The sequence below is a fragment of the Lethenteron reissneri genome, chromosome 10, assembly GCF_015708825.2.
Source record: "Lethenteron reissneri isolate LAM-NWPU_2019-01 chromosome 10, ASM1570882v1, whole genome shotgun sequence".
Classification (NCBI taxonomy): domain Eukaryota; kingdom Metazoa; phylum Chordata; class Hyperoartia; order Petromyzontiformes; family Petromyzontidae; genus Lethenteron; species Lethenteron reissneri.
Genome location: NC_083788.1, coordinates 11,786,842 through 11,814,110, shown reverse-complemented (window position 1 = coordinate 11,814,110; position 27,269 = coordinate 11,786,842). Strand labels below are relative to the sequence as shown.

General features: G+C 49.1%; 1 protein-coding gene and 1 long non-coding RNA gene across 5 annotated transcripts in view; one reads left to right on the top strand and one right to left on the bottom strand.

Annotated features, from left to right (window-relative positions):
• Window positions 1–27,269, bottom strand: part of LOC133340690 (uncharacterized) — a 53,406-nt gene that overhangs the window by 6,107 nt on the left and 20,030 nt on the right. For 2 of the 3 annotated variants that reach the window (XR_009754928.1, XR_009754926.1), the window contains exon 3: window positions 17,210–17,343. The exons of the other annotated variant lie outside the window; for it this stretch is intronic. This is a non-coding gene — a long non-coding RNA (uncharacterized LOC133340690). Of the gene's footprint in view, window positions 1–17,209; window positions 17,344–27,269 lie in introns of those variants that run through there. 3 annotated transcript variants of the gene reach the window in all.
• LOC133340607 (ATP-sensitive inward rectifier potassium channel 12-like) lies at window positions 739–25,427 on the top strand. 2 transcript variants are annotated; one of them, XM_061548968.1, is made up of 3 exons: window positions 754–855; window positions 7,390–7,545; window positions 10,144–25,427. In XM_061548968.1, the coding sequence occupies exon 3, from the start codon at window positions 10,409–10,411 to the stop codon at window positions 11,714–11,716; it is 1,308 nt and encodes a 435-aa protein (XP_061404952.1). In that variant the 5' UTR covers window positions 754–855; window positions 7,390–7,545; window positions 10,144–10,408; the 3' UTR covers window positions 11,717–25,427. The 2 variants fall into 2 exon arrangements, with proteins under 2 accessions (XP_061404951.1, XP_061404952.1); XM_061548967.1 differs by lacking the exon at window positions 7,390–7,545 and having other exon boundaries at window positions 739–855.

Below are 27,269 nucleotides of genomic sequence, written 5' to 3'. Positions count from 1 at the left end.
CGTAACTATCTTGTTGGTTCTTTCGGTAAAGTCACGTAGAAAGGAAGTAATAAAATAATAAAAAATAAAACATAATTATATATATAAAAAATATTAATAAATTATAAAAAAATATTATTTTATTCTTTTGTTACATTATTATATTATTTTATTATGTTTTATTTTTATTTTTATTATTTTATTACTTCCCTTCTACGTGACTTTACCGAAAGAATCAATAAGATGAATCCCTGCAGTCACGAAAGCTTTAAATCGAAATTCATGACGAGTTCAGCATACCGGTGCCTTGGAGAGTACGACGTTAGGCCAGCAATTGCAGCTATAGCATAATCGGAGCGGACAACCTTGCGTGTGTCAACCTCTTAATTTATTTACTTAAAATTTCGATTTAAAGCTTTCGTGACTGCAGAGATTCATCTTCTTTCGGTAAAGTCACGTAGAATGGAAATAATAAAATAATAATGTCTCATCGACAGACCTGAGGACGGCTGCTTGCGTTGTGGCCGAAACGTCGTGAGAATTATTTTATAATGTTTTATTTTTATTATTTTATTATTTCCCTTCTACGTGATTTTACCGAAAGAACCAAGATGCTTTAACTTTAAAGGGGGCGTGGTTACACGACAGAGGCACCGCCCATTCACGGCGGACACGCCCACCGCTGTGACGTCACGCCACACCCTCCCTCCCTCCGCGGCTATAAAAGCGAAGGCCGTCGCATCCACACGCTAGAGGATTCCTCGTCCGTGTGTGGGTGTACAGCAGCGCTGTGTGTTGGTGTGGGGTCCCTTTTTAATCTACAAAGCAAAGCTGCTGAAAAATAACACTTCCCCAACCCACAAACCAAAGGAGACGGTAAGATCGTGTATTCTCTCTTTTGTTTTGCGTACAAGAAAATAAATATACTCTTAATTTGCGGGGGGAGATTGTGGTGGGTTGTGGTTTGTTGGGGGGGGGGGGGGTTATCCAATGGTTACTCAAACCTCTGTGAGCTGTCCCGGGAGAACGCGTGCAAGGGAAGCTATGGCGATATCATTAAGCAGCATTTAATAATGTTTCAGTCCTCTGGGTGTTGTCAACACGTCTCGCTTGCCAGAATGAGTTTGTGCGCTTGCGACCGATGGGTCTTGTGAAGAACGTTTGCGGCGTGTTCGTTGACTGTGGTAGAAGTCGCCTATCAGCTGGCTGGCATACGCGCGCGTGTGTTTGATTGATGTAGCAACTTGCCCCAACAGCCTCTTAAGACTATATACGTGGGATCTTTATCTTTTGGATGTAGCACTTTGCCCCAAACAGCCTGTTAAGGCTACACGTGGGATCTTTATTCTTTTGGATGTACCATTTGCCCGAACAGCCTGTTAAGGATATTCGTGGGATCTTTGTCTTTTGTTTGTGTTTTAGATGTACCACTTGCCCCAACAGCCTATTAAGGCTACACGTGGGATCTTTATCTTTGTTTGTATTTTGGATGTACCACTTGCCCCAACAGCCTGTTAAGGCTACACGTGGGATCTTTATCTTTGTTTGTATTTTGAATGTACCACTTGCCCCAACAGCCTGGTAAGGCTACACGTGGGATATTTGTATTTTGGATGTACCACTTGCCCGAGCAGCCTCGGGCAAGTGGTACCCCTGTGCGTGTGTAAAAAGTTACCTGAATGTGTCTCGTGTAAGTATATCTGCATACAGCTATTCAGCCGTCTAACGCTGTGTAAATGAGCAGGTAGAGAGAGTGCTGTGCGTACCCTGAATAACGTGAGTTTATTGGGCACGCACACTGATGGGCAATTGCACATTTTAAATTCGGAAGCCACAGGAACTCCATGCGCTATTAAGTCTAGATTGTAAATTCACATCTTAATAACTGATTTCTGTGTGTTGTGAATGAGGTTGGTGCGGTTGGCTATGTAGGGTCCGAAAGAAGTTCAACACGCGTAAATTATTAACAATGCATCTCTTTGGCTTCTATTGCTGTGCGTCAGGCATATTCACGCATGTATGAATATATGGTGGGACATGTATACCCTTGCGTGCTTACGTAAGGCAAAGCATTTGCAATATACAGTATCGACATGACGGCACACAAATGCCTTGTCGCCCAATTGTTTATTAAACGCATTAAGCGCCGTGGATATCCCCGTGACGGTTACGTAAAGTCTTCTTGGTTCTTTCGGTAAAGTCACGTAGAAGGCAAGTACAGTAATAAAATAATAAAAATAAAACCTAATAAAATAATTCTCACGACGTTTCGGCCACAACGCAAGCAGCCGTCCTCAGGTGAAGAAACAGGTCTGTCATTCAGACGCTGTCTTCTCGACAGACCTGTTTCTTCACCTGAGGACGGCTGCTTGCGTTGTGGCCGAAACGTCGTGAGAATTATTCTATTATGTTTTATATTTTAATTATTTTATTACTTCCCTTCTACGTGACTTTACCGAAAGAACCAAGAAGATGAATCCGTGCAGTCACGAAAGCTTTAAATCGAAAGTTACGTAAAGTGTTGAGCTTCACGACGGCTGTGAGGTTTAAAAAAAAACCAAAAACGTTTCTATGAATGAAGTTTTGCCAGTTCACCTGCACACGTGCGGTGCCAGGAGCACGGTGGCGCAGTGGTGAGCGCACGCGTTTGGATTGAAGCCCCACTCGGCTTAGCGGTGCGTGGCGAGGCGATGAGCGCGCTCCGAATCGGTCCTCTCGTTTCTTCCTCTGCACGGTGCAAAGTGCGTTATTCCAAGGTTTCATTGACCGAAACGTTGGCCTGTGTATACATATATTTGTTTTCTACCTGCTTATCCTTAGCAAGGCAGTTGCGCGAACTGCGAATTGCTTGCGCGAGTCGCCGGTCATTTAATGACCAGGCAGTCGTGGATCTGCGATTACGGTAAAAAAAACTATCCCAAAGCACAACCGTCGTGATACTGAAGGGGCAGACGGAATGTGCTGTACAAATAAACTAATAACGCGGTCAAATTATATAAAGGCGCTTAACGTGTTAATGATTTAATGCAACCAACTTTTGCGTTCGAACACGGGCAGTGGAAATTTCCACACAAATTTGCCCTAACGAGAGATGACGGTCTTACTCATGCCCCTCACACACCCTCTCTCTCTCGTCAGGTTTTTTTCATTGTCAATGTTGGCCGTATGCCTTTAAAACCCCCTGTGTGTCAAGGGAAGATATTTCTCTCTCCCCCCCCCCCCTCCTTTTTGTGATCTTGGATGTTTCTAGCATAAAAAAAATGGAATTCAATTCGGTTAACGAGAATAAACCACCCCTCCATCCCCTCGGTGTGTGTGGCCATGATGGAAAGCAAGGTCGTCTCTTGGAACGATGGTGAAATAAATGCCAATCGTTGTCTTGGTTTTAGAGTTGCGTTTACATTTTTGGTTCCGTTTCTTTCATGATATTATTCCTTCAGCTGCTTCTGGATACGCTTTTGCACTCTTAGAAAGTGTTTTTTTTCCCTTTAGCTCCGTTGTTTTTCTGGTTTAAATGTATCCTCTGTTGGAGTTGTCTTGTCTTGCGTTGGTGGGGGGGGGGGGGTACATTAACCTCTGTTGACCTCTGACGCCCTGTTGACCTTTGACGCCCTGTTGACCTCCGTCACCCTGTTGACCTCGGTCACCTGTGCCCAGTAGATGCGATGCCTCGTGGCGTTCTATCCTGGTTGGAGTAAATACCCCTCTGTGCATCGTTTCGGCCGGAAATATTCTAGAATTCATTTTGCACCACATGCCCATCTGGCCTTATTTTGTCCTCATTGTATACCCTATATTCCCATACACCTGTTAATATGATTATTTGTTTATAGGGGACGGTAATACAGCATAGCACTTCTATATAGGCATGCCTTGTGCTCTAGTTGTAGTGCCTTACACCGACGAACCCTTCTCAAAGGGAGCCTAGCGGCGTTCCGGAAAATCTCAAATAAGAAATGAAGCTAGATTTGACGTTTTCGTGACTGCAGGGATCCATACTCTTTGGTTCTTTCGATAAAGCAGCATCCCCATTCGCCCTACCCCACACCCCCACCCTCTCTATCTCTCCCTCCCCCTCCCTTACCTATATAGCCTCTTGATACAAGCACCCCTTTTGTCCACTTCAGCAATTGTTTCTAGCTGTGGTTGTCCCACCTGATGACGGACGCTTGTGTTGCGCCCGAAACGTCGTGATTTAATTTATTTTATTTTATACCTACGTGACTTTACCAAAAGAACCAATTAGTAAGAAATTCAGCCTTGCAGTTGAGACTTAATTGGCATTGTAAATCCATTGGCCGCTGTCGGCAAACATAATCACTCGTGGTACTAAGTGTTGTGGCTTTACTCGCCAACACACCGGTGTGCTGTACTAGTTACGAATTGGCACGTTCTGTTTACGTGACCAAACCTTCCTGTAATTAGCTGTGTCGGGTGGCGGCGGGTTTAACGTCGACACGTGTTTATATTTGCGCCATCTAACCCAGAAACCTCTATTGTGGATTACAATGATTTGGTGAGTCTGCCGTTGTTGCGTTGTCACTGGTGCACAGTTAACAACAACAACAGGAGCAGCAGAAAAGGTCAACACGTTCGTAAAAAAAAGCTAAACTGTGGCCTTGAAAGCAAGAACGGTATACAAGTTTTGGGCAGTGGTTCCCCTCTGAATAAGCGCCATTGCTAAAAACGTTTCCTATTAGTATATGTTTATTTATTTAGACGCGGTGTTATTAAAAAAATGCGTTGAATTTTTATCGGTACTAAAACGGGCACGCCCGTTTGTTTCCTGCTTTAATTGAACTCCCGTGAAGTAGAGAAGGTGGCTTTTGTTCGGTATTGATGCCCCGGGATGTCTTTCGATTGCTCCTGGTAACCGCATTATAACCCCCGTTGATTAACCCCCATTTGATTAACTGCCGACTAAGTAAAACAAAAGTTAGTAAAACGGTGCACATTTCCAAGCAGATTCTTGTCTCTTGAGCCAGGTCTCGCTTGTTCCCAGTGGTCTCTCAGTTGGTGGTGGTGATGACGAAAAAAAGAATGACACGGTGATCATGATGTTAATGTTTGGCTACGTATCGTGCGGAAATTTTAGTTTCACGGTGACACAATGCGCGGTCATATCTACTGCAGACCGTTTGTAATGTCACGCCCCACTATATGAATTTGCTTTGGAATCGGGGGAATTTGGATGAGCTGCTGAACGAAATGTGCACGTGGGTATGTTTGGACTTTGGCAAGATCTGAATGTTACCATATTAAATGCGATAGAAACTGAAGTGAATAACTTGGGGAATGTTAGAAATAAATATATAATGCTTCACACACGAGTGTATTTTGGGTTCATTATCTCCTTTGCAATTGTATAGATCGAGGCGGCAGGAGGTTGGTAGAGACGATCATTGTTATTGTTGTGGAAATTCTACGGTGGCCATCCAATAGACAAAGCGTTAATTCTGCCATAGGAACGTGGAATTTCTAGTATTTGCTACAACCCAGAAACGGGAGATTCAACACGTGAAAGCTTGCGTGTATTATGGATTCAACACATTTTGCGAGTTCATTTGTGTTTACGGGCCGGGACAACGACCCTCGCCTTGAAAACGTCACGTGGTCTGTTCACGTCTCCATTGAGATGGGAGCACAAAAACGACGTCACATATCCGACCGTCACATATCCGACCTGACCAAAGAAGCGTTTAGCATGCAGTGCAGTCGTATTTGGCGTAACGGTCGTTCTCCATCGATGACCACGAATCCGACTTTTCCACGCAAACGCCCGACCCGAATCTACCTCCTTGCCCAGCCGAGACGGATATGCGACGTTGTACTGTACTGCTGCGCTTCGTTGAGAACGGCACCGCGAATCTTTCTTCCACCTCGCAGCACAAACAGCCCCACGGGACCCACCGCGCCTGTTGACGTCTCAGCCCCAGCTCATTGGTCGTGCCGTTCATCTGGCCAACGGCCAGGGCACGGTTGCGTGCAGCGCATCGGTCTGACCCTTTGCTGAAATGCGCCAACCTTGGCTTTAATTGCCAATTAGTAAAGTGTTTAAGCGGGCGTGATCTGCGCCAGTACAATAGCACATGCGGCGGTTTAATCATGAAAGGTGTGCGAAAAGTATGTACGTAGCCAACCGTGTTAATTGGATGTGGGTTGGTGATGCTTCTGTAGAGATGAGAGGAGGCGTTCATTTCGCAGGTGCGGACTGCGATGTTTGCTCTTTGTGCGGCGTCAGTAGCGAAGTGCGGGTTTCGTTCGTGTTGGAGGCGCGCGTTGACAACCTTTTGAGTTCCGCCATGTGGCGCGGCTGACCCACGCAGTGCCGGCCCTCAAGGAGCAGTGGGCGATGGAGGAGGCCGTGTGCTCGGTGGCAGATGACGGGGAGCTCTGCATGCTGTTATGAGCTACCCGTCGGAGGCCGTCGGACTGCGAGGGGGGTCTACGTGTAGAACGAGAGAGTGAGCGAGAGAATGAGCGACAGAACGAGTGAGAGTGAGAGAGTGAGAGAGCGAGAGAGCGAGCGAGCGAGGGTTACATAAAGCCCCGTTTTAAAAAAAATAAAAATAAAAAACGAAATAATGAACGAAACAAAGTGCCGAATACACCGAGCATCTTCTTGTTTCCACTGATCGTAAAAAAAAAAGACAACCTTTTGTAGGGCACTTTACATGTCCACACGACGAAATGCTTACAAAGCGAAAACGTGACGACTCCCCCCCCCCCCCCCCCCCATGGGCGCCGATCGCATCGATTGTTGTAACTCCATGGAAATCGAAGTGATATCTCTCGCGCGAGTGAGTGTACAGTGACCAGTAATATCCATAACAGAGGTTTTTTTTTGGGTTGGGTCGCGTAAGTGTAAATATGTTGTTAAACCCACCACCACCCGACACAGCCAATTGGCAAGCTTTGTCACGTAAACACAACATGCCAATTAGTTACTAGTTCGGCACAACTGCTGTTGCACTTTCACACAAAGCGGGTACTCACTTTATCAACCTCGAAGGAATGATGACCTGAGTCAACCCCCCAATTTGCATTTGAAGTCACAATGGATGAAACTATCATGATAAATTCTACATGCTACCATGCATTTGTGCTTGTTCAGTTTTAGTTTAGCGCTAAGTGGTAGTGTAACGGTTAATGAGCTGCACTACGAACCTGGCAACCCGGGTTCAATTCCTGCTCATGGTCATAGACCTCCCCCAAGTCGACTCGGCCTCAAATGAGTACCTGGTGCGATGTGCAAACATCGCCACTGCGGAGACAAAGGCGGCCGCGGGTGGTGCTGGCCACCCACCCCTTCGTGTGCCGTGCCGGCCTTCATGGGTGCTCGCTAACAGCACTTGCCCCAACAGTCTGTTAAGACTATACAGGCGATGCTTGTTTTTGTTTCATCAACAGAGCTGAAAAAAATGGAAGATGCCTTTTATGGACAGCCCCCCCCGCACACAATAGAACCCAAGGACGAGAGGCTGGGACACGCCACCATTATTTTGGTGGCAGTGGAGACTTTCGGGCTCATCATGGATGTAGTGGCCCTCCCCGCCTGCCGCCGCGGTACGAACGGTGCCACCCGTCGGAACGGCGTGGCTGCGGTGTCACGACGTGGTACCATGACAACATTGCCAGCACAGGGCTGTTGCCACCTGTCCTGGGGTTTTTGTTGTTGTTGTTGTCTCTTCCCAGGACGTCCTCATCGTGGTGGTCGCTAGCCTTTCCTGGGAAATCAACAAGGCGGTTCTCTGCCCTTTTCCAGTGCCGAGAGATGTTCTTCCCATGATGTGTTTTTTTTGTTTGGTATCTCCAAGAGGTGATAACCTCACGGACACCTCCGTTTACACTGGCTTAATGTGTCAAGTATGCATTTCGTACAGGTTTTGAATGTTAATTATTGCCTGGGGGGGGGGGCAGTGGTGGGGTGGGGGGGTTTGGCAAAAGAGAGACTCATCCCAGTGCGGTGCAGGTGTGTGAAAGCCCTCGCGTGGCTGGTGTGCAAGGAGCGGTGTTATTTTCGGAGCGTCGTAGGGACCGTGTTCGCCGGTTGTGATATTTCGACGATGCCACCCCCCGCCCCCCCCCGTATCGAACCTGTAGCGCTGGAACCTCGTTGCGAGGTCACTCGGGTATGTCACTGTGGCGAGCTTGATTCGCGCTTGACGTAGCCAACCGTGCTAATCGGAGGTTTCGGATGTTTCGAGTTCGTTTCCGAGGTTCGCTGCTCCCTCGGTGGTTGTACAAATTTGTCGGTCACAATTCGATTCTGGAAAGGATTCGATCCTTTTTTTGTCTCGGTTTTTCGAGAATTTTTTTTTTGTTCACGGTCTGTCTTATTTTTGTACACTTGAGTTTGTGCCATGAATACATTTTTTTTTACACCGGCATGTAATTTTTATTCATCGGAAGGAATAGATTATTACACGCATGGCTCTGGGGGGTGGTTGTAGGAGGTGGGTGTGAATATGATGGTGGATCGGATTGTAAACCTCAAGCGTAGAGACGAGTGGACTGGTGAGCAAACAGTGTTACCTAGTCAGAGAGGGAGAGAGAAGAAAGCTTGCGCTCTTTTATTTGTCTTTCCACTTTGCAAGAGGGCCACATGGGCAGAAAGGAGCTAAAGAGGGTCATTAGAAATCCCAGCGGGGTACAGTATCTGTCTGCATCGCACTGTATCTAAAGCGACCTGCAGCTTCTCGCACGGTCAGGCCCAGTGATGGGCAAACGTCGACTAGTTCGTGCGGCGTCCTTCACGAATTCTCAGGGGTGGCGGGGGGGCCACACTTGCAGAATCTGAATATTTATTTTTACTCATTTGAAACCCATTGAGTTTTGACGGCATGACGATAGGTGGTGGTTTTTTTACACTTGTGTACTTGCGGTGAAGAACGCTGGGTTAGTGTGACCCCCACACATCACCCTCGAGACACACTGAGTCGAGGCCATCACGAGGAGGGGTGGGGAGGGGGGGGGGGTGGCTCCAGGTTGCCCACCATTGGCCTGGCTTCTTTGCTACTCGTGGTCGTCGTAGGCCTGTGCGGTATCACACAGCCCAGTGGGTGGTGGCGTACAGATGCTGTCAATCTAGCACCTGGATCGTGCACATTTGTGAACCGTACCAATCCCCGTCTGTTTGCATACGATTGCAATAATCCGCTGACATGTTTTTTTTGTATGCTTCTGTAACTTAATTGCCGTTCGACCCAACTGCGGTGCGGCCATTTACAGCGGCCGCACCGGGGAGGCCGAACGACCCCCACCCCTCCCCCTCTCCCGGCGACCTCTGGACTTGCAAGTCTAGCGCACGAACCGTGCCATCTTAATAATTCGCAAGTAAAGTACAGCTGGGAATGTGACGGCGGTGGGAAATTGTGGCGAGGCCCGATTTATCTCGGGGTGACCACGGCGCTCGGACACTGGGCAACTGGCCGTTGAAGTGTGGAGGGTGGTGATGGAGGGGTTGGAGCCCACTGCAACAACACCTTCCACGCCCATGACATCGTTTATTTAACTCGGGGGTGGGGGCATTTGGAGCTACCTCCGGGCTTGTCAAGGTGAACCTCTCGATGATGGATGGTGATTGTCCAGCAACAACAGCGACTGACCCAGGCTCGGGTGGTGCTGTCACACCTGAGATGGAAGTTGATTGGTCAGTCGGTAACGCGACCCTCGCCTCGCGATACAGCCGTTCAGGAGTGCGCGCTGTCCTGCGAGGCGATGTAGAGCGTTCCGCCATGCGCCTGTGCAGGCGGTGTGTTTTATAACAGCGTTAAAACGGGGTTGTAACGGTGTTTTAACACGGTTACAATCGGTGCATGGGGGTGGGGTGGGGGGAGTGCTGGCAGATTCTGCTAATATCTATCCATTCCATCTGCATGGGGGATAGAGTGCTACCCTCTTCCGATTAGCACTGTTGGCTATGTACGGTGCGAAAGTTAGAAGTGCTGCATGCATACACTTGTGGCAGGGGGATCCTACCGAATTTATAAAAAAAGTATTTTGCGCTGACTGAAATGTAGTGAAGCGTCTTTTATTTGTTTGAAAAAAAGAACTGCAATTCACCCATTTTGAAATATTATCTAAAAGTCCGTTATACCATATATACACCATATATATATTTGATTATATTTAAATGCTTTTTTGTTTGTTTTTTGTTCTTAGAAACCCAACTTTGGCGACGTTCAATCTGCATGCACGCGGAGATCGATCCCTGCAAGCGGAGCCGGTAAACGCGCGCTCTTAACAATCGCGTTTCTGTCGACGCGACAATTTAAGCGGGCGGCTGGAATTTGAACTGCTTTGGAAAAGCGGCTGGGGGGGGGGGGGGGAGACGCACCACCCTGGCATCTACTGAGCCAAGCCGCTTCAACCTGTGCCGCTTCCATCGGTAGAGAACCACGGAGGGTGTCGAAGCGACGCCACAGCAATGTACGATCGCATGGTGAGGAGTTTGCGTCCAGAGATGTACGGTGTCGTTCGCTCCGAGGCCGAGGAGGGCATGGCACTGAAGGGCGTCTCCGCGCAGAACGGCCACCCGAGCGGCAACAAACTCTACCGGCGGCCCGCGCCGGGGCGCAGCCGCTTCGTCAAGAAGACGGGGCAGTGCAACGTGCACTTCGTGAACGTGGACAACCGGCCGCGACGCTTCCTCTCCGACATCTTCACGACGTGCGTGGACGTGCGCTGGCGCTGGATGTTCCTCATCTTCTCGCTCGCCTTCGTGCTGTCCTGGCTGGCCTTCGGCCTCGGCTTCTGGCTGCTGGCGTGGCTGCACGGCGACACGGCGCGCCCCCGCGACTCCCCCGACGGCGAGCCGTGCGTCGCCAACGTGGACGGCTTCACGTCGGCGTTCCTCTTCTCGCTCGAGACGCAGACCACCATCGGCTACGGCTACCGCTGCGTCACCGAGGAGTGCCCGGCCGCCGTGCTGCTCGTCGTGCTGCAGTCGGTCGCCGGCTGCATCGTCGACTGCTTCGCCATCGGCGCCATCATGACGAAGATGGCACGCCCCAAGAAGCGGGCGCAGACGCTCGTGTTCAGCCGCCACGCCATCGTGGCGATGCGCGACGGCAAGCTGTGCCTGGCGTGGCGCGTGGGCAACCTGCGGCGCAGCCACCTGGTCGAGGCGCACGTGCGCGCCCAGCTCGTCCGGCCGCGCGTCACCGAGGAGGGCGAGTACATCCCGCTCGACCATCAGGACCTCAACGTGGGCTACGACCAGGGCCTCGACCGCATCTTCCTGGTGTCGCCCGTGATGATCGTGCACGTGATCGACGAGGACAGCCCGCTGTACGCGATGAGCAAGCGCGACCTGGACGCGGAGGACTTCGAGATCGTGGTGATCCTCGAGGGCATGGTGGAGGCGACCGCCATGACGACTCAGGCGCGTACCTCCTACCTGTCCAGCGAGGTGCTGTGGGGCCACCGCTTCGAGCCCCTGCTCACCGAGGAGAAGGACAACTACCGTGTGGACTTCTCAAAGTTCCACGACACCTATGAGGTGGCGACGCCGCTCTGCAGCTCCAAGGACCTCGCCGAGAACAAATACGTGGTACCGTGCGGTGACTTCTCGTACGAGAACGAGCTGAACCTGGGCCGGGGTGGCGCGCCGGTGCCGGACGTGGCCGAGCAGAAGAGCCTCGTGCGGCCACTTTCAGGCCTGCACGAGGGGCGGCCGTCGCAGGCCACCGTCCCACTCGACGAGGGCCAGCAGCGGCGAGAGTCGGAGATTTGAGCGCGCAACCCTCGGTGCGGTTCACTGTGGAAGGGCAACGCGACGATGTCGGACGCTAGTTCGTCAAGGCCACCGCTCGCGGACTTGCCACCGCTGTCAGGTGGTGGGCACGTCCCGTCGCACAAAGGGTGACCGACCCGCCACGGGGGCCCCCTGACCCTCGTGGCCCGAGGCGGGAGTGTCGCGAGCCAAGTACTACTGAGTCGGTCCCCGCAAATGAATTATTGTGCACCTCAGGTCTGAAGTCGGGTCGCAGCTCGGCGAAGAGGTCGGGGCCGGACAGCTGAATGGGACGGCCTTTGGGGGGGGGGGGGGGGCATGTGCCTTGTCCTGTCGGTGCCGCCGTGGCTCGCCATGGCCGTGGCTCGCCGTGGCTCATCGTGAGCGGGCACTTTTAGTCGTCCTTGGATAAAAAGGGGGGGGGGGGGTCGCCTCCTGCGATTCGCAAAAAAATAAACACTGACTGTCCTGGTGAAGTCTCCCCCAGCGTGGGAGAAGATCATCTGTACTTTTTATTGCCAAATGCTGCTACATTTTAGATCTTTGGTCTAGCATGCTATTTTTTAAAACTCTACTAACTACTATTATTATTATGAAACGTGTCTTTTTACTTTCGATGTGAACTTTTGTTTTAAAAGGAATAAACTCCCTGTCGTACTTTAGCTCGTGCAACAAAGAAAAAGGTGTTCAAGCTGGAGTCCAAAAAAAAATTGTGCGAAGAGGACAATTCACCTGTGGGTCCGTTTTTTGTTTTCTTTTTACCCGTCGCCGCCGTGACCGCCTCGTTTCTCACGACGATCGCGTGTACATTGCGAAATGTTTTTTCTCGCAAGTCTCCCTTTCTTTCACTCGCACGCTCTCACTCACTCGGTTCTCTCTCTCTCTCTCACTCCGGGAGAGCGTCTTTTTCGACGCGGCTCGACAAAGGCCCGCGTTGTTTTTCGTGCACAAAGAGGTCCCTGTGTGTGTGTGTGTGTGCGCGGCTTCTCCGCCGACACTGGCTCCCGTGCGAATGTGAAACGTGTCTCCGCACCCCACACTGCCCCCCCCGCCCGCTTCACAAAAACCCGATAGCAGCACGCAACCGAGATTAATTTCGGACATTGGCATCTGGCAGCCAGCTCTGATATCTAAACTGGGGCTAAACAATACCCGGAGTCGAGGAAGTTACGTCAGCAGGGATGGGTTATGCCTGCGGAGATTAATTACCGAAAAATGAAATCTAAATTCGAATCTGTCGTCGATGAAGAGGCACACCCCCGGCGAGGTGAACTGTGCATGGCGTTGTCCAGACCACCCGCTCATAAGGAACTGACTGCGATGGTGGCCATTTTGTCCGCCGCTGGGATGGCCACGTTTTCTCAACGGTTTTTTTCAGTTGGTGGTTCTAAAGGGACGACACGTGGCCACACACTGTCACACGTTTGTCTGGATAAGGCCTAAGAGCTTTGTTCGTTCAGTGCTGCAAGCACGCGTTTTGCGCGTGCGTGCGGACGCGCTTGTTGTTAAATCTGTGAAATTGACCAGCAGTTTCTCAACGTCCACAGGGCACATTATGTTGCAATAGAAGTTGGCGTCATAGATATTACACTACAAGCGGCTGTGTGTGTGTTATGCATGCACGTGTACATTAATGAAGGCGGTTTTATAGACTTTATACAGAGTGCTATCCATGCAAACATCTATTTTTCACAATTATTGTTAAAACCGCTTGAAAGAGGTTTTAAAATCGGTATCGGCGTGCCCGCGTGAAATGCAAATTAAATTTTTTGGTGTTTTTTTTTGAATCCCCGGCATTTTTTTTATTTCTGGGGCAAGGAACTTGGCAGTGTCGGCATGCCTCCCCCCCTCCCCCCCCCCAGTTGAATTCCAGCCTCTGCTCATACCAGAGGTGTGGACTCGAGTCATGTGACTTGGACTCGAGTCAGACTCGAGTCATGAATTTGATGACTTGAGACTCGACTTGGACTTGCATAACAATGACTTTGTCCCACCTCTGAGGTGTGGACTCGAGTCATGTGACTTGGACTCGAGTCAGACTCGAGTCATGAATTTGATGACTTGAGACTCGACTTGGACTTGCATAACAATGACTTTGTCCCACCTCTGGCTCATACTGTTGTACTTGGCTGCCCTTCATCACTATCAAGCCGTTCCCACCTAAATAAAGTGCCCCGGGCGATTCTCATGAGATTGGAGGAGGAAGGGTTGAACGACAACTGCTACTTGGCTGTCACTCTACGTGGCTGTCATGCCCAAAAACAGGCAGGTTTATCTATTTTTTTTTGCACAGAACGACAAAAAAAAGTTGCGTAACCGAGCGGCCGCACATCTCCCTATCCGGTTAAGCGTCCACACCCGGTGTGGTATTTTCTGCACGGTCTAAGCTGTCACTTTCTGAGGCGAGACGTTCACGAATTTGGACCCCTACAGACGCAGCACAAGCGTCTGTACGTATGCATTACGTTGAATTTCTTTCTTGCAGTGCGCAAGCCAACCGTGCTAATCGTTTCTTAATATCGCGTACGCAAGTTCACTTCTAAAGCACGGTCAAGCATTTCCCCCCCCCTCTACCTCCAGCGTGTTCGAAGGGGCTTGTGATTAGCTGTTGTGTCCCGTAGCCTATTGGCGCACGGCTGGGTAGCGGACTTACGGCTGTGAACGTAACCGAATGTATCACGTGTATGTTGAACTTCTTTCGCACCGTACGTAGCCAGCCGCACTAATCGGAAGTGCTGTTACCTCCTCCACGAGCGAGGCCGGCTATGCGACTTTGCCCTTTATGTTCTACGAGTTCCAATAATTTCGGCTCCCCCCCCCCCCCTGCATTTGTCGGCCCTATAAATATTTATTTATTTTGCTTCTAAAAATAAGCGTGTAACAGAACCTCTCTACCCCTTCAATCGCAGATTGAAAATAACATGGGTTTTAACCGATATAAATAATATTTTTTTTCTCCTGCTTTAAATATATTTCTTTGTTGCTGTTATGTAATTTGTACCTAAAACAAATATATATTCTTGTGCCAACATAGTCACTTGATGATATTAAGTGCCTTAATCGAGATCTGTGTTTTGAAAAAACAATATTCCGTGCAGTTTCAGTGTGGTTTTTATACATGGCAATGCCTATGTACTGTACAGTACATATATTGTCCATGAAGCGTTTGATGTTTCGGTACGTGCAAACTGTGTCTCATGAGGCTAAGGCCATGGAACTTGACTAAAAAAGCCCGAGGATATGAAAGTCTTAAGTTTAGCGTCACCACTCTGTCACTGTAAAGAGAGGTGTATGCGGCAATTCACTGTATTTCTGAATGCACAGTGTCCGAGCGGAAATATGATGGAGTTTAAAAAAAAAAAGTTAAATTATTGAAAATATAAATTATATCTGCTACATGTTTGTAACTACATACTCGAAAATACTGAAGCACGTTTAAATACGCACTGAATGTACTTTGTGTGTGTGTGTGCGCGGGGAGCGGTCGTGCAGTGGGTTGGCACACTGCGCTATGATGCAAGTGACCCCGAGTTGGATTCCTGGCCACGGTAAATGTCGGTGCCGAGTGACATCTGAACCTGTCCTGGGCCCTCCGTCCCCCAAACAGGTCGACCTGAGCCTGAAATGAGTACCTGGTGTGAGGTTTTGTAGACCTTAGAATTGGGGGAAAAATTAATGTTACCGTGCATGGTGCTGGCCTTAATAGGTGCTCGCTAATAACCCTTGCATCGACATTCATATGTAGGCTTACAAGGGGATCGTTGTTTTGTGTGTGTGTGAGCACATGTCACTGTTATGTATGGTGGAGGTTGTGTGTTTTTATGCACAGGGTGAAATCTGCCTTCCGTGAAGGCCTGAAGTTGGAAGAAGACGTATTTGCGTGGTCTCATCACGTGCCAGGCCCTTGTGGAAACATTTCCAATATCCAGTCAAATTGAATGCATTTCACCTGGGCTTGTGCACCTGCCGTGCATTGGTCGCGCCTCTGAAACAGCTGCTGCTGCCGCTACGCTGGCACGCAGACCCGCGTTGTATTGTTTTTTTGCCGGCTGTGATCATTTTTGTGCATTAAATCAAAAGGCGCATTGCCCGCCAGCGTGCGGCTGTGAAAGTTGTGCGAGGATGTTGATGCGCGCGCCTTCGGCTCTGAACGCACGTGAAGTAAAGAGTTTCGACTTTTGAAAGTAGCGCGTAAATGTTCTGTACATTTATTGTTGTTTAGCGTTTGCGGTGAAAAGGCGGGTGGGGGGGGAATGGTGTAATACGTAATGCAACGTTGTCTTCTTAAAGAAACCTACACTCCGGATGATCGGTGCGTTTCTTCTGTCATACATCTAATCCGCGTCTCCGATGAACACGATTGACTGCGGATGGTGCGAAAGAAGTTCTGCATACATGCGTCGACGCATTATCCGGCACAACTGCCCTTGTCGTTTCTCCCAGCCTGCTCCCACCCCCTCCCCCTATCGTCGTCACCGTGATCGGGTAGCTTCCCCTTGTGGCTGCAAGGGGTCACGCGAACCCATTGCGAACAAACACACGGTCGTCAAGCCATAGCTATACTTGGAGATGAAACGCAAGAAAAACATTCGATTGGGGGAAAAGAAAAACAGCCATTTGTGCATCATGCAACAACAACAAAAAAACCCACGTAGACTTTCGCTACCAATATTATTCATAAGGAAGGTTTTTGGGTTGCAGTACGTAAGTATAAATGTTGTCGTGACTATTCGGGCGAATCGGCCGATTTGATCCTAGATGTAATTAGAAGCGAAACGTCGTTTTCAAATTGTGAATGTTGTGGATGTATTCTCCCAACACGCCTGTGGGCTGAAGTAGTTAACTAATTGGCGCGTGTTGTTTACGTGACAAACCTTACTGGCTGTGTCGGGTGGTGGAGGGTTACGACACATTTATACTTACACGATCTAACCCAAAAACCTTTATTATGAGAAGAACCCCCCTCCCCCCCCCCCCCCCCCCACATCGACATTTCCTGAAGAAGTGCCTTTTGGGCATTTTTTTATCGTAGGTGACCATCAAAATCAATTTGACCAAATGAGCGTATTGGCAGTCCACGGGTGGTGCGCGGTAAAAAAAAACGAAGCTAAATTTTCGCAATTATTTATTTTCCTTGCAATTCGCAACTCCCGGTCAGAAATAATAATTTCGGTGGTGGTGGTGCGTCAAAATCCGTTCTCGTCATGTCAAAGCAGCCTGACGACGAATGTCGGTTCAAATTGCGTGTTTTTAAAAAATAATTTTTTTAATGAGGACCGGTGTGTTTTGCTGCACCGGTGTGTACCGCCAGTACGTCCAAATGTGACGTGGTGGGACTGCAGCAGTGATGCAGCAGCCCACAAGGTGTCTACCACTGCATAGGTGCTGCTGCTGCTGCTGCCAGTTAGTCAGCCACGCGTGCTCAAATGTATTCTGATGGTGACCTAAGGCAAAGAGGACGACTGCCATTTTTTTTATGCAGGATATGCTGTTTTTTGTTGTTACGTAATGCACAAATGGCCGTGTGCCTTGGTTTTGCAACGTATTGTCACGCAGCCGTTCTCCGCTTGGAAGGATGCAGCAGTCCCCTGCGTTTGCGCTCTGCCAGTGGGTCCCCTCGCTGCGTTCTAAATCCGAGCGTGCAAACAACAAACACGAATGGGGACAACACCATTTTATTTATATCTCTCACGTGGGCGCCATTAGCTCACATTCTACATTGAACACGGCAAGGCTATAATTTAAGCGTTCTTCAGAGCAAGAACGCAGTTTCGAGACAAATTTGTTTTACTTGTGGAGGTTTTTTTTTTGTACGTGGCGGTGAAGTTAACCAATTTCCAAGCATACAACGCTACACAATTCGAAAAACATTTTTATTTTATTTTAGCCATTCTGATAATAATACAGGAGGTGTTTAAAGATGTTGAAACGCCGAATTGACGCCTCTTGCAACTGCGACATGCTTTGAAAATGTATACATTGTCTTTGAAACTGATTGGCCTATACCAGAGACGGCCTTCATTATGGTCTTTATCCATAACAGTGTTTTTGGGTTCGATCGCGTAAATATAAATGTGTCCTTAAACCCGCCACCACCTTACGACCAATTAGTAAGGTTTGTCACGTAAATTGAACGTGCCAATTCGTCAGTAGTACAGCACTAACCGGTGTGTGCTGATCTAGTAACGAATTGGCATTTACGTGACATACGTTACTAGTTGGCTGTGCCGCTTGGTGGAGGGCTTAATGACGCCTTTGTATATATAGACGATCTAACCCAAAAACCTCTAATGGATGATGTTGGTCGCGAAAGCCCTCCCACGTGTTCTAAACTTTAAAGCCTTCAATTGCATGGTTTGTTTTCATCACACGCACAATGTGTGGTTGACGCAGACTCGATGCCTTGCAATTGACGTGTCTATCTGGCGTATGAACATCTTAACACCGCTTTGTTGTTCGTGCCGGTGAGTGCTAAGGCAATTTTTTATATATTGCTACTGGCAGGAGAATGGGGGTCCCACAGATAACGGTTTCTCACACGGGTGTATTTGTGCGAGCGTACCCTTATCAATCGATGCATCACACAATTAAAAAAAATTGTACAGTGATGATTGCCAAGGTTCGCGTTTCGGCACCACGTGCTGACGTTTCATATCCAATAGACAGCCTCTATTACGGTGGGATGACACGGAATCATCTCGTGTGTATGCCTCTCCCCCGCCCCTCTGGGGGTACAGCTAATACAGCAAGAGGGGGGTTTCAAAGGCTTAGGTGGGTTACATTTAGATGGAATCCACGCTGACAAGGAAGATAACCGCTCCCCCACCCCACAACCTCCCGAGTGCCTTACGGAAAAAAAAACCCACAACCGTTTTTTTTTACCTCTGGCTAGAAGTACACGGTTACAAACGCAGTCGGTCATGAATGTCACCGTATATCCACAGAGCAGCACCCATCTGCAGTGATCGGGAATAGCTGCCGGGTACGGTACAGTTCAGTTCTCCCGGCCGCCTCGCACCACTTTGGCCTTCGTTTAAACATCCGAGACTCTCAATAATCGATTTGGCTATTTATAATTGATATGTCGGTATGTTTTTGATTCCCGGCTCCTTGGTAAATCTTCATTGTCGGCAGTTTGTTTGGGAAATGAACGCCGACTCTTGCAACGTCCCTTCCTCCCCCCCCCCCCTTGTCAGAAACAGAATATGTATTTATACTGGAGGATTCCGATGAGCTATAATGCTCTTAATTTTTTTTACAGATGTAACTGGACACCGCGGGTCTGTGCAATGACATGGACACGTTTGGCTCCGATAAAACCATGTCTCTCGTTTGCGTTCGCGCCCTGTGCAATGAACCCAAGTGAAGGGGCTGGCTGCTAGATTTGAGCATTAAAACTCCAATTGTGTTTTTCAGTTTTCCCTGTGCACAATTTATGCAAAAAACAAATCCACGACGATTCTGTCCCCGTGTGGATGAAGAGAGGGCCGGTGGGAGAAGTCGGTTTAAAACAGAAGTTTTCACTTGTTGTTTTGTCGATTTTGGGCGTTGGAACGATCTTCGATTTTCATTTTAAAGAGGTCGTGCTTACACACACGCACACAGACACGCACACTCATGTGTGTGTGTGTGGGGAGCGGTTGTGTGGTGGTTAACGCGCAGCGCTATGAACCCGGCAACCTGGGTTCAATTCCCGCTCACGGCCAACACCAGTGACGATTATCTGAACCGGTCCCGTGCCTCCCCTAGGTCGACTCAAACGAGTACCTGGTGCGGTGTGTAAACATCGCCACTGGGGAGATAAAGGCGGTCGGGCGTGGTGCTGGCCACCCACCCCACTCGTGTGCCGTTCCGGCCTTCATAGGGTGCTCGCTAAACTTGCACTTGCCCCAACAGCCAAGGCTTCACGCGGGGGATCTTTGTCTTTGTGCGCTTTGCGCCCGTGTTTGTTTACCTTCGCGTGCACACTTCTACACGCACGAGTGAACGAACGAACGGTCGCGTCTGTGTTCGCGGGTGTTGGTGGTTGGAGGAGGAGGGGGGGGGGCAGCGGGCAGCGAAACCTTGGCACTAAAAGCAAACCGTGCGTTAGATTGCAATTGATCAACATCGTTGCCCTTGTGAGCCCGTCAAACCCACTGGTCGCTGTGTGGCACGAGCGTGCACAATAGACACGCACGCTCTCCGCTCGCTCACTCAGTCGGCGTAGTGACACTTAACACACACGTGCACGTGCGTGTGTGCGCGTGCGTTCGCCGGATCGGGTTCAACCGCCGGTGTTTGCACGAGTCCACAAGTGGTCGCCGGTCGGACACAAACGCAGAACGCCAACAGATTTCGTCAAACGACGCTGCGGTTGCTTTTAGGGGGTCGTACCGCCACGCGTCGTTCGGCACGATGTGTGTTCACCCACCCACCCAGCACCACACCCCCCCCCCCCTCGACGTTTCGCTCCACGTGCTGCTACAGGAATTCAACGTTTTGTCCCGCAGCAGCACGTGTGCCGAAACGTCGGACATCGAGCCGAACGGAGAGCCGCGTGCGGGGACAACCCCCCCCCCCCCCGCTCGAGACGTTGAGGCAACCAGCTGCTGTCGAGCACGCACGCAAATCCTAATCTTTGCGAGTTTCTCCTTTTACGGTAGGGCCCGGTAGCGTGATAAGTCTTTCCGCTGTCCCGGCCAGGTGTACTCTGAGTTCGAATTGGCGTCCACCCCCGACCACCTACCCCCTCCCATGGGGGTGGGTGGGGGGAAACGGTGGTGGTGATGGGGGGGGGGGTGGAAGTTATAAATAGCTTTCCATCTCTAATTCACACACTTGAGTGGTGGTGGTCGCGGCTAAAAGCATTGGCGCACTGGGCGCTACGATTACAATTAAGAGCTGTACGTTGTGACCCAACAACGATCTCACGTTTGGCTGGCAGATTTTGTTTGGCCAGCATATTTATAGCTTAATACGACCTGGACTGGGTAATTTGTGCTATGTATATGTGTGTGTACACAGAATGAAATGGAACAAAAAACAAGGCGTATATTTCTAGAGCGTAATTGAGTTGTTTTAAGGTCTGAAAAAAAAATGTACGCGACTTTAGCTCTTTGCCGATGTGTCTCTCCGGTCAACGTTGCGTATCGTGCTGCACGAGGTCGCATCTCTGTCACGGCGTTCAGCAGATCAACGCACCCTTCACATCCACGCGATTCACTACGTAAAACAATGTAATACACAAATCAAAATTGCACGTTAATTTTTCAACGTACATTTCAATATTAACCTTGTGACTTTGCAGTTTTGCTAGTTATTTGGTAACTGGCGCTAGCTACAATGTATTTCTCCCCCCCCCCTTCGTACCAGCGAGGCCACGCAGCCAATGGGATACGCTGCGGCGCAGCCCATTGGGTCGCGTCGCGCTGTGACGCTACAGCTAGATGTGACGTCACAATCACATATGACGTCACTGCAACACGTGTCGGGGTGGGGTCCAATTTTATATCTAGTCCTGCTGTTTTGGGTACGGGCGGGGTTGATTTTTGTTTCGCTTCGAACAATCGAGATGCTTCGGGTGACTGGGTCTGAGGCCTCTTCAGCGCGAGCCGTTTGATGGTCACGTGGCTCTCTTCCGAGTGACCAGCCCAACGGGGAAGGGGGGGGGCAGCAGCTCTGAATCTGAGTTCCTGCTCGGCTGGAGGAGGAATCCGAGGGGGGACGCCACGGTGGCGAGATGTTAACTACCTCGCCTGGTATGCAGGAGGTCGTGGATTCGATCCCGACCCCGTGACGCCTGCTGTATATGTGGAGTTTGCGTGTGTCTCTCTCTCCCCGTGGTCGTGTGAATTTTTCTCCGGGTCCTCCGGTTTTTCCCTCCACAGTTTAGTTCGGAACAACATCATGCGTCGAAAGTAAAACAATGGTTTAGTTTTAGCAGCAGAAGCAGCAGGTTGGTCGCCACCTCCAGGTGTTGGGGGGGGGGGACTGGGAAGGGGGCCGGCCATGAAACTCGTGGTGGTCGTGATGGTCTTCGGGGGTGGTGTTGGAGCCGGGGGCTGAACGAGGCGGAGATCGGGGGGAGGGGGGGGGGTGATCTTGACTGTTTTGATGAAGTGAAACCAAAGTGGTTGATTTATTTCGTTTGTCAGTCCTGTAGGGTTGGTAGCATTCGACACTTTTCGTCATCCGTGTCTCGTCATATTTTCTCATCGTTCTCTTGTCCTTTTCACATCAAGCAATTTCACTATCGAGTAGGAAGATACAGGAGTTCTTCTCCCCCCCCCCTCCACACGCGCACGCTGTGACGAGGTGTCACTGAAGTGGGAATGTCTTCCAAAATGCGGCGTTATCAAGCACGTGCAATGAAATAAATAAATGCGCCCAACAACAACAACAGCTGATTGCCTCAAACCTGCGCATGGTCCGTTACTGTGGCGCTGTTATCATTGTGACTACTCGATACCGTTGGTGCACGCACGTCTGTGTGTGTGTGTGTCGAGGGGGTATGTGGAGAAAATAAAAACCTCGCAGTAAAACAAAAAGTCTAAAACAAAGCGCAGGAAAGTGGATGTACAAGGCTGGAGTCACCTGACGACCCTAAAGCCTGTGGCGGCCTCTACCTCCAAAGGGCTGCGAGGAGATGCGGCAAGTTGCCGTGGCGCTGGGGAAAGCTGGAGAGGAGGGGCGGGGGGGGGTGTGTGAAGATCGCCTTCAGAACGATTTCTCATTCGCCGTGCCGTGTTCACAGAGGGGGGTGTTAAGCGCCGCCGTGACGGCTTGGGTCATTCGGCGGTGTTTTTCTGCCATCTCGGCCACTGAAGCGTCGCCTGCTTTGCTGCGCTTGCTGGGTCTCGTTCTCGCGCTCGGCGTGAAAGCCTGGACCGCGTCGAGTGGTCGAGATCGGCATTTGTCCAAAGGATCTGTCTTTGTGACAGTCAGCCTCTGCTCACCCCCCCCCCCCAATATTCTTTGCTTACAATTACCAACGGTGAATTGTAATTGACTTCAACCCGGAAGGGCAGTTAGGCCCACGGATTGCAAACGTATTTTTACGGATACAAAACGTTGTGAAGTTGGCATATCGATTTAAATGATTGGAATCGACCACGGTTTAATTTAGATCGTATTAATAGAAATGAAAACTGATTTTCATCGTCAAACAACCTGACTTTAAAACAATTGACCGTAATTTTTCGACTTAAAGCTTTCGTGACTGCAGGGATTCATCTTCCTGGTTCTTTCGGTAAAGTCACGTAGAATGGAAATAAAAAAATAAAATAAAAATCACGTAGAATGGAAATAATAAAATAAAAAAGCAATAAAAACATATTATGTTTTATTCTTATTATTTTATTATTTCCATTCTACGTGACTTTACCGAATGAACCAAGAAGAATTGACCGTAATGGCTACACAACAAATGTCAGACTCCGTATGGAGTCTATACTGGAAATGAACAACACCAGCCGTTCGCCACTAAGTTGCAGTGAAATCGCCACAGCGGCTTGTGCCACGCTCGGTGCACGTTGGGACAAGCACGATGCTTAATACGACGATGACGACCACGATGATGATGATGACATTTTCCATGAGTGAACCCAGTAGGTTCCTTCACAGCCGGTATATGAAGCTTGGTGCAGAACGTAAATAGACGCTCGTTTGGACGTAACGTGTTGCGGTCGTGGTTATTTCTACTCCCGAGTGAAGCCGCCTCTGTGTCTGTCTGTGTGTGTGCGTGCGTGCGTGTGTGCGTGTGTGCGTGCGTGTGTGCGTGCGTGCGTGTGTGCGTGTGTGCGTGCGTGCGTGTCTGTGTGTGTGCGTGTGTGCGTGTGTGCGTGTCTGTGTGTGTGCGTGTGTGCGTGTGTGCGTGTGTGTGCGTGTGTCTGTGTCTGTGTGCGTGCGTGTGTGCGTGTGTGCGTGTGTGCGTGCGTGTGTCTGTGTGTGCGTGCGTGCGTGCGTGCGCACGCGAGCCGTCTGTAATTACGACCGAGCATCGGCACGAATGAAACCCGTGGCATAAAGGCCGCTTTGACTCCCGAGCGTGACCCCGATGTAGCTCGCACGCCTGGGCCAAGAACAAGAATGATGGATTTCGCTGGGCCCGCCACCACCCTCGTCGTCCCCCTACTCCCTCCCACCAACACCTTCCGCTGTACCTGATGCACGAATCCCTTTTTAAATCCTTTATATTAAGTTCACTTGCTTACGACCGTGCAAATCTTTCGGTCGTTTTTTAATCCACTTCCCGTGATCCAATCGAGCTGACATTCTGCACACTGACTCGTTGTGCGTGACAATGTATTTTCGTGAATTTTTTTTCCAAAATGTTAAACTTTTAAGGATTTATTCATTTATTTAATTACCAATTGCTTAATGCTGGCAGGTATTCATCTGACCCATAGGTGGCAGCCATCTCAAGCCAGAAGACGAGAGGACTCTAGCCGCCACGCATATAAAGGATTTATAGTGAAAAACTGAGTTTTTACGGGTTAATTTTCCCGGTGCACGTTAGGGGGGGGGGGGGGGTTCGTTTTGTTGCGCGCTTCGTTTTGGGTAAAATGCAATAGGCGGGGTTGCGCCCAACACGGGTTTACGGAAACTGCGGCGAGAAGTGGAAACCGGCGAGCGTTGACGGACACGCGCGCACCTCGAACCTCGTGTGGCACTGCGCGTTGCCAATCGTGTTAAGTCGGAGGCGCGGGGGGCAGGACACAACATGCAGTTTAAAGGAATGAGTTTTCGAATCCGAGCAGTGGTTCTTCACTTTTGCAGCAGCCTTGCACCCCTTTCGATCTCAATCGTTAATTATGTTTTTTTAAATAATGTTAATAAATGCATTGGTTTGGGTGAAACAAAGTAAGTTGTTACTTACGTGCCCCTGCTTAATTTGTGTTTCGACGATTTGCCTTTTTAAAATAAATCTGGCCGTGCCACCCTAGGTTAAGAAGAATAAGAAGAACCACTGGTCTAGAGTGACGTAAATGCGAAGCGAAGGTTTGAAGGTCAGACCTGGACGCCCTCTGTGGGGTAGGGCTACCGAGTGACGGGACGGGCTGCTGTTTTGCTAGGGCGACGGGTTGCGTGGCCTTGGGAGCGATGGTACAGGGCGGGTCAAAGGGTTCTCTGGGCACCGACCGCGTCAGAAAACGCGTGGTGGGGCCTTAAGAGGGAGCGAAAAAAATCAGTCCGTGATCTCGGCCCATCGAGACCGATCAAGATGTGAAAACTGCAATCGGTCTCGTGTGCTTGCACATTGTTAACAAGGCCCGTGTGTGTGTGACATGAACTCCGTAAGCTCAAATTAATGATTATATTGTTGCTAACCGTGCCTTGAGACTGTTTTGCGAAAGATGCCTTTTTACAAGTGCAAATTATTGTTATTTATACACTTTAGAGCTTCTCATTTAGTTCACTTTATCGTCTTGTTTTTTTTGTAATTTGTGATTTTTTTGTAATAATGTAATCTATTGTGCAATAGTTATTACTGTTACAAACGTACACTGTATTGAACGTATTTTCAGTCGGATTCTGACTCGTTTTTATGACCCGTATTTGTTTTGCTCATGAATGATTGAATGCGACCGAGTCTTAAGATTTGCGGAGAGAGAGAGTACATATTTTGCAACAAAAAACAACCTCTTATCAAAATGCACGTGATTTATGATTATTTCATTTTGAAGAGAAAAATAAAACCCAGGAATAAAAAGAATATAATTATTATGGATACTGGTAATCCTTTGTGTTTTTTTTGGTTTCTATAAATATTACTGCTATCATGTTCTCTCCCGAAGTGTAATGGTGTCAATTGTTTACTCGGGAAAGGCTGAGTCTCAAGGTTTTTTTTTTAGGTGGGCCCTCCTTTCGAGTATATATTTGGCGAGTCTGTTATAGAGAAGGCTTTGGTGTGTGGTCGGAAACCAGAGTCACCGGAGAAACCCCGCGCACACGAGCGGGGTGACACTCGGCACTGCCATCACGTCGCCACATTGCAACCCCCACACCTACACAACATTTGGGGCACCACCGTGGCGAGATGTTCACTACCTCGCGTGATATACAGGAGGGCGGCGTGAGTTCGATCCCGACCATTACGCCCTGTATATTTGGAGTTTGCGTGTTTCTCCACGTGGTCGCTTGGAATTTTGCTTCGAGTCCTCCCAATTTTTCTCTCCACATTAAAAAAAACACACGCGTTTAGAGTATTGGCTGCTATGTATTTCCCACGAGATAAGCCACTTCGTTGAGCTATCATTTGCAATATAGCCTGGTCGCTTCTGAAAATAATTAACCCGTAAAAGCAAAGTTTTTCACTATAAATCCTTTATATGCGTGGCGGCTAGAGTCCTCTCGTCCTCTGGCTTGAGATGGCTGCCACCTATGGGTCAGATGATTGTCTGCCACCATTAAGCAATTGGTAATTTAATATTTTTTCCCATAAACAGTGTAAAATTTTGGAAAAAAATGTTCAAGAAAATTAATTGTCACGCACAACGAGTCTGTGTGGAAAATGTCAGCTCGATTGGATCACGAGAAGTGGGTTAAAAAACGACCGAAAGATTTGCACAGTCGTAAGCAAGCAAGCACGCAAGCACGCAAGCAAGCGAACTTAATATAAAGGATTTAAAAAAAGAGCTATATAGGCCCAGCGGCGGGGGGGGGGGGGTCTTACCTGGGAAAATAAAAAAAGTTTAATTTATAGTTTTACGTTTGTCAAGTAAAACAAAAATAAATCAAGGGTACACGTTAATCCACCGCGCTTTCACTGAGCCTCACAACGTATCCTCGTTATCTCCACGATGGCACCAGGCGTCAGATGTCCCCCCCGCCCACCCGACCGTCGGAAGGATTGTGCAACGGCTTCTCTATTCGCGAGGCACGCCGCCAAGTCCTCGCGACTCGCGCTTTGGTTCCGCGAGCGACACACACAAAAAAATCCCTGGCGGTAATCGCGAGGCGCTTCTTGAAATATTATCTTCCGACAGCAACCAGAAACTTGCCAAGATTGTATCTAGAAGGGGGTAGTGATTGGGGGGAGGGGGAGAAGCGTGGGGACTGCCATGCTCCACGTGGATCGTTCAACGCCAAAGTTGTCGCACTCGCCGCTCTCTAAACATTAATGTCGGAATATTTAAGCTGGAGGAATCCGATGAGCAGTAGGGGCGGGTGAAAAAAAAGTTACAACAACAAAACGATACGTGAAGACGAAAGCAGTGCATCGTATTGGAAAGGTAAGCAAATCACTTGCAAAAAATATTAAAGTTTAAAGAAACATTTTTTTTTAAATCTTACCAGGTAAAGCCCACTGAGCTATTAACTTATTGTTCAGAAACGACCTGGTCACAAATAATAGCTCAGCATAGTGGCTTATCACGTGAAAATTTATAGCAGCGAAAATAATCTAAATAAACATGTATACATTGTAGCTGCCTCGACATAACCCTTCATGGATGTTACGTATAATAGTCACATCGCTTCGGAGATCGGGAGACTCTGAGGTTGAAAAACAGTGGGGAGGCACGGGTGCAACGCGACTCGGAGATGTTAACTACCTCGCCTGGTATACAGG

Coding starts and splice junctions, on each gene's coding strand:
- LOC133340607 (XM_061548967.1), top strand. CDS start 10,409: ATGTACGATCGCATGGTGAGGAGTTTGCGTCCAGAGATGTACGGTGTC.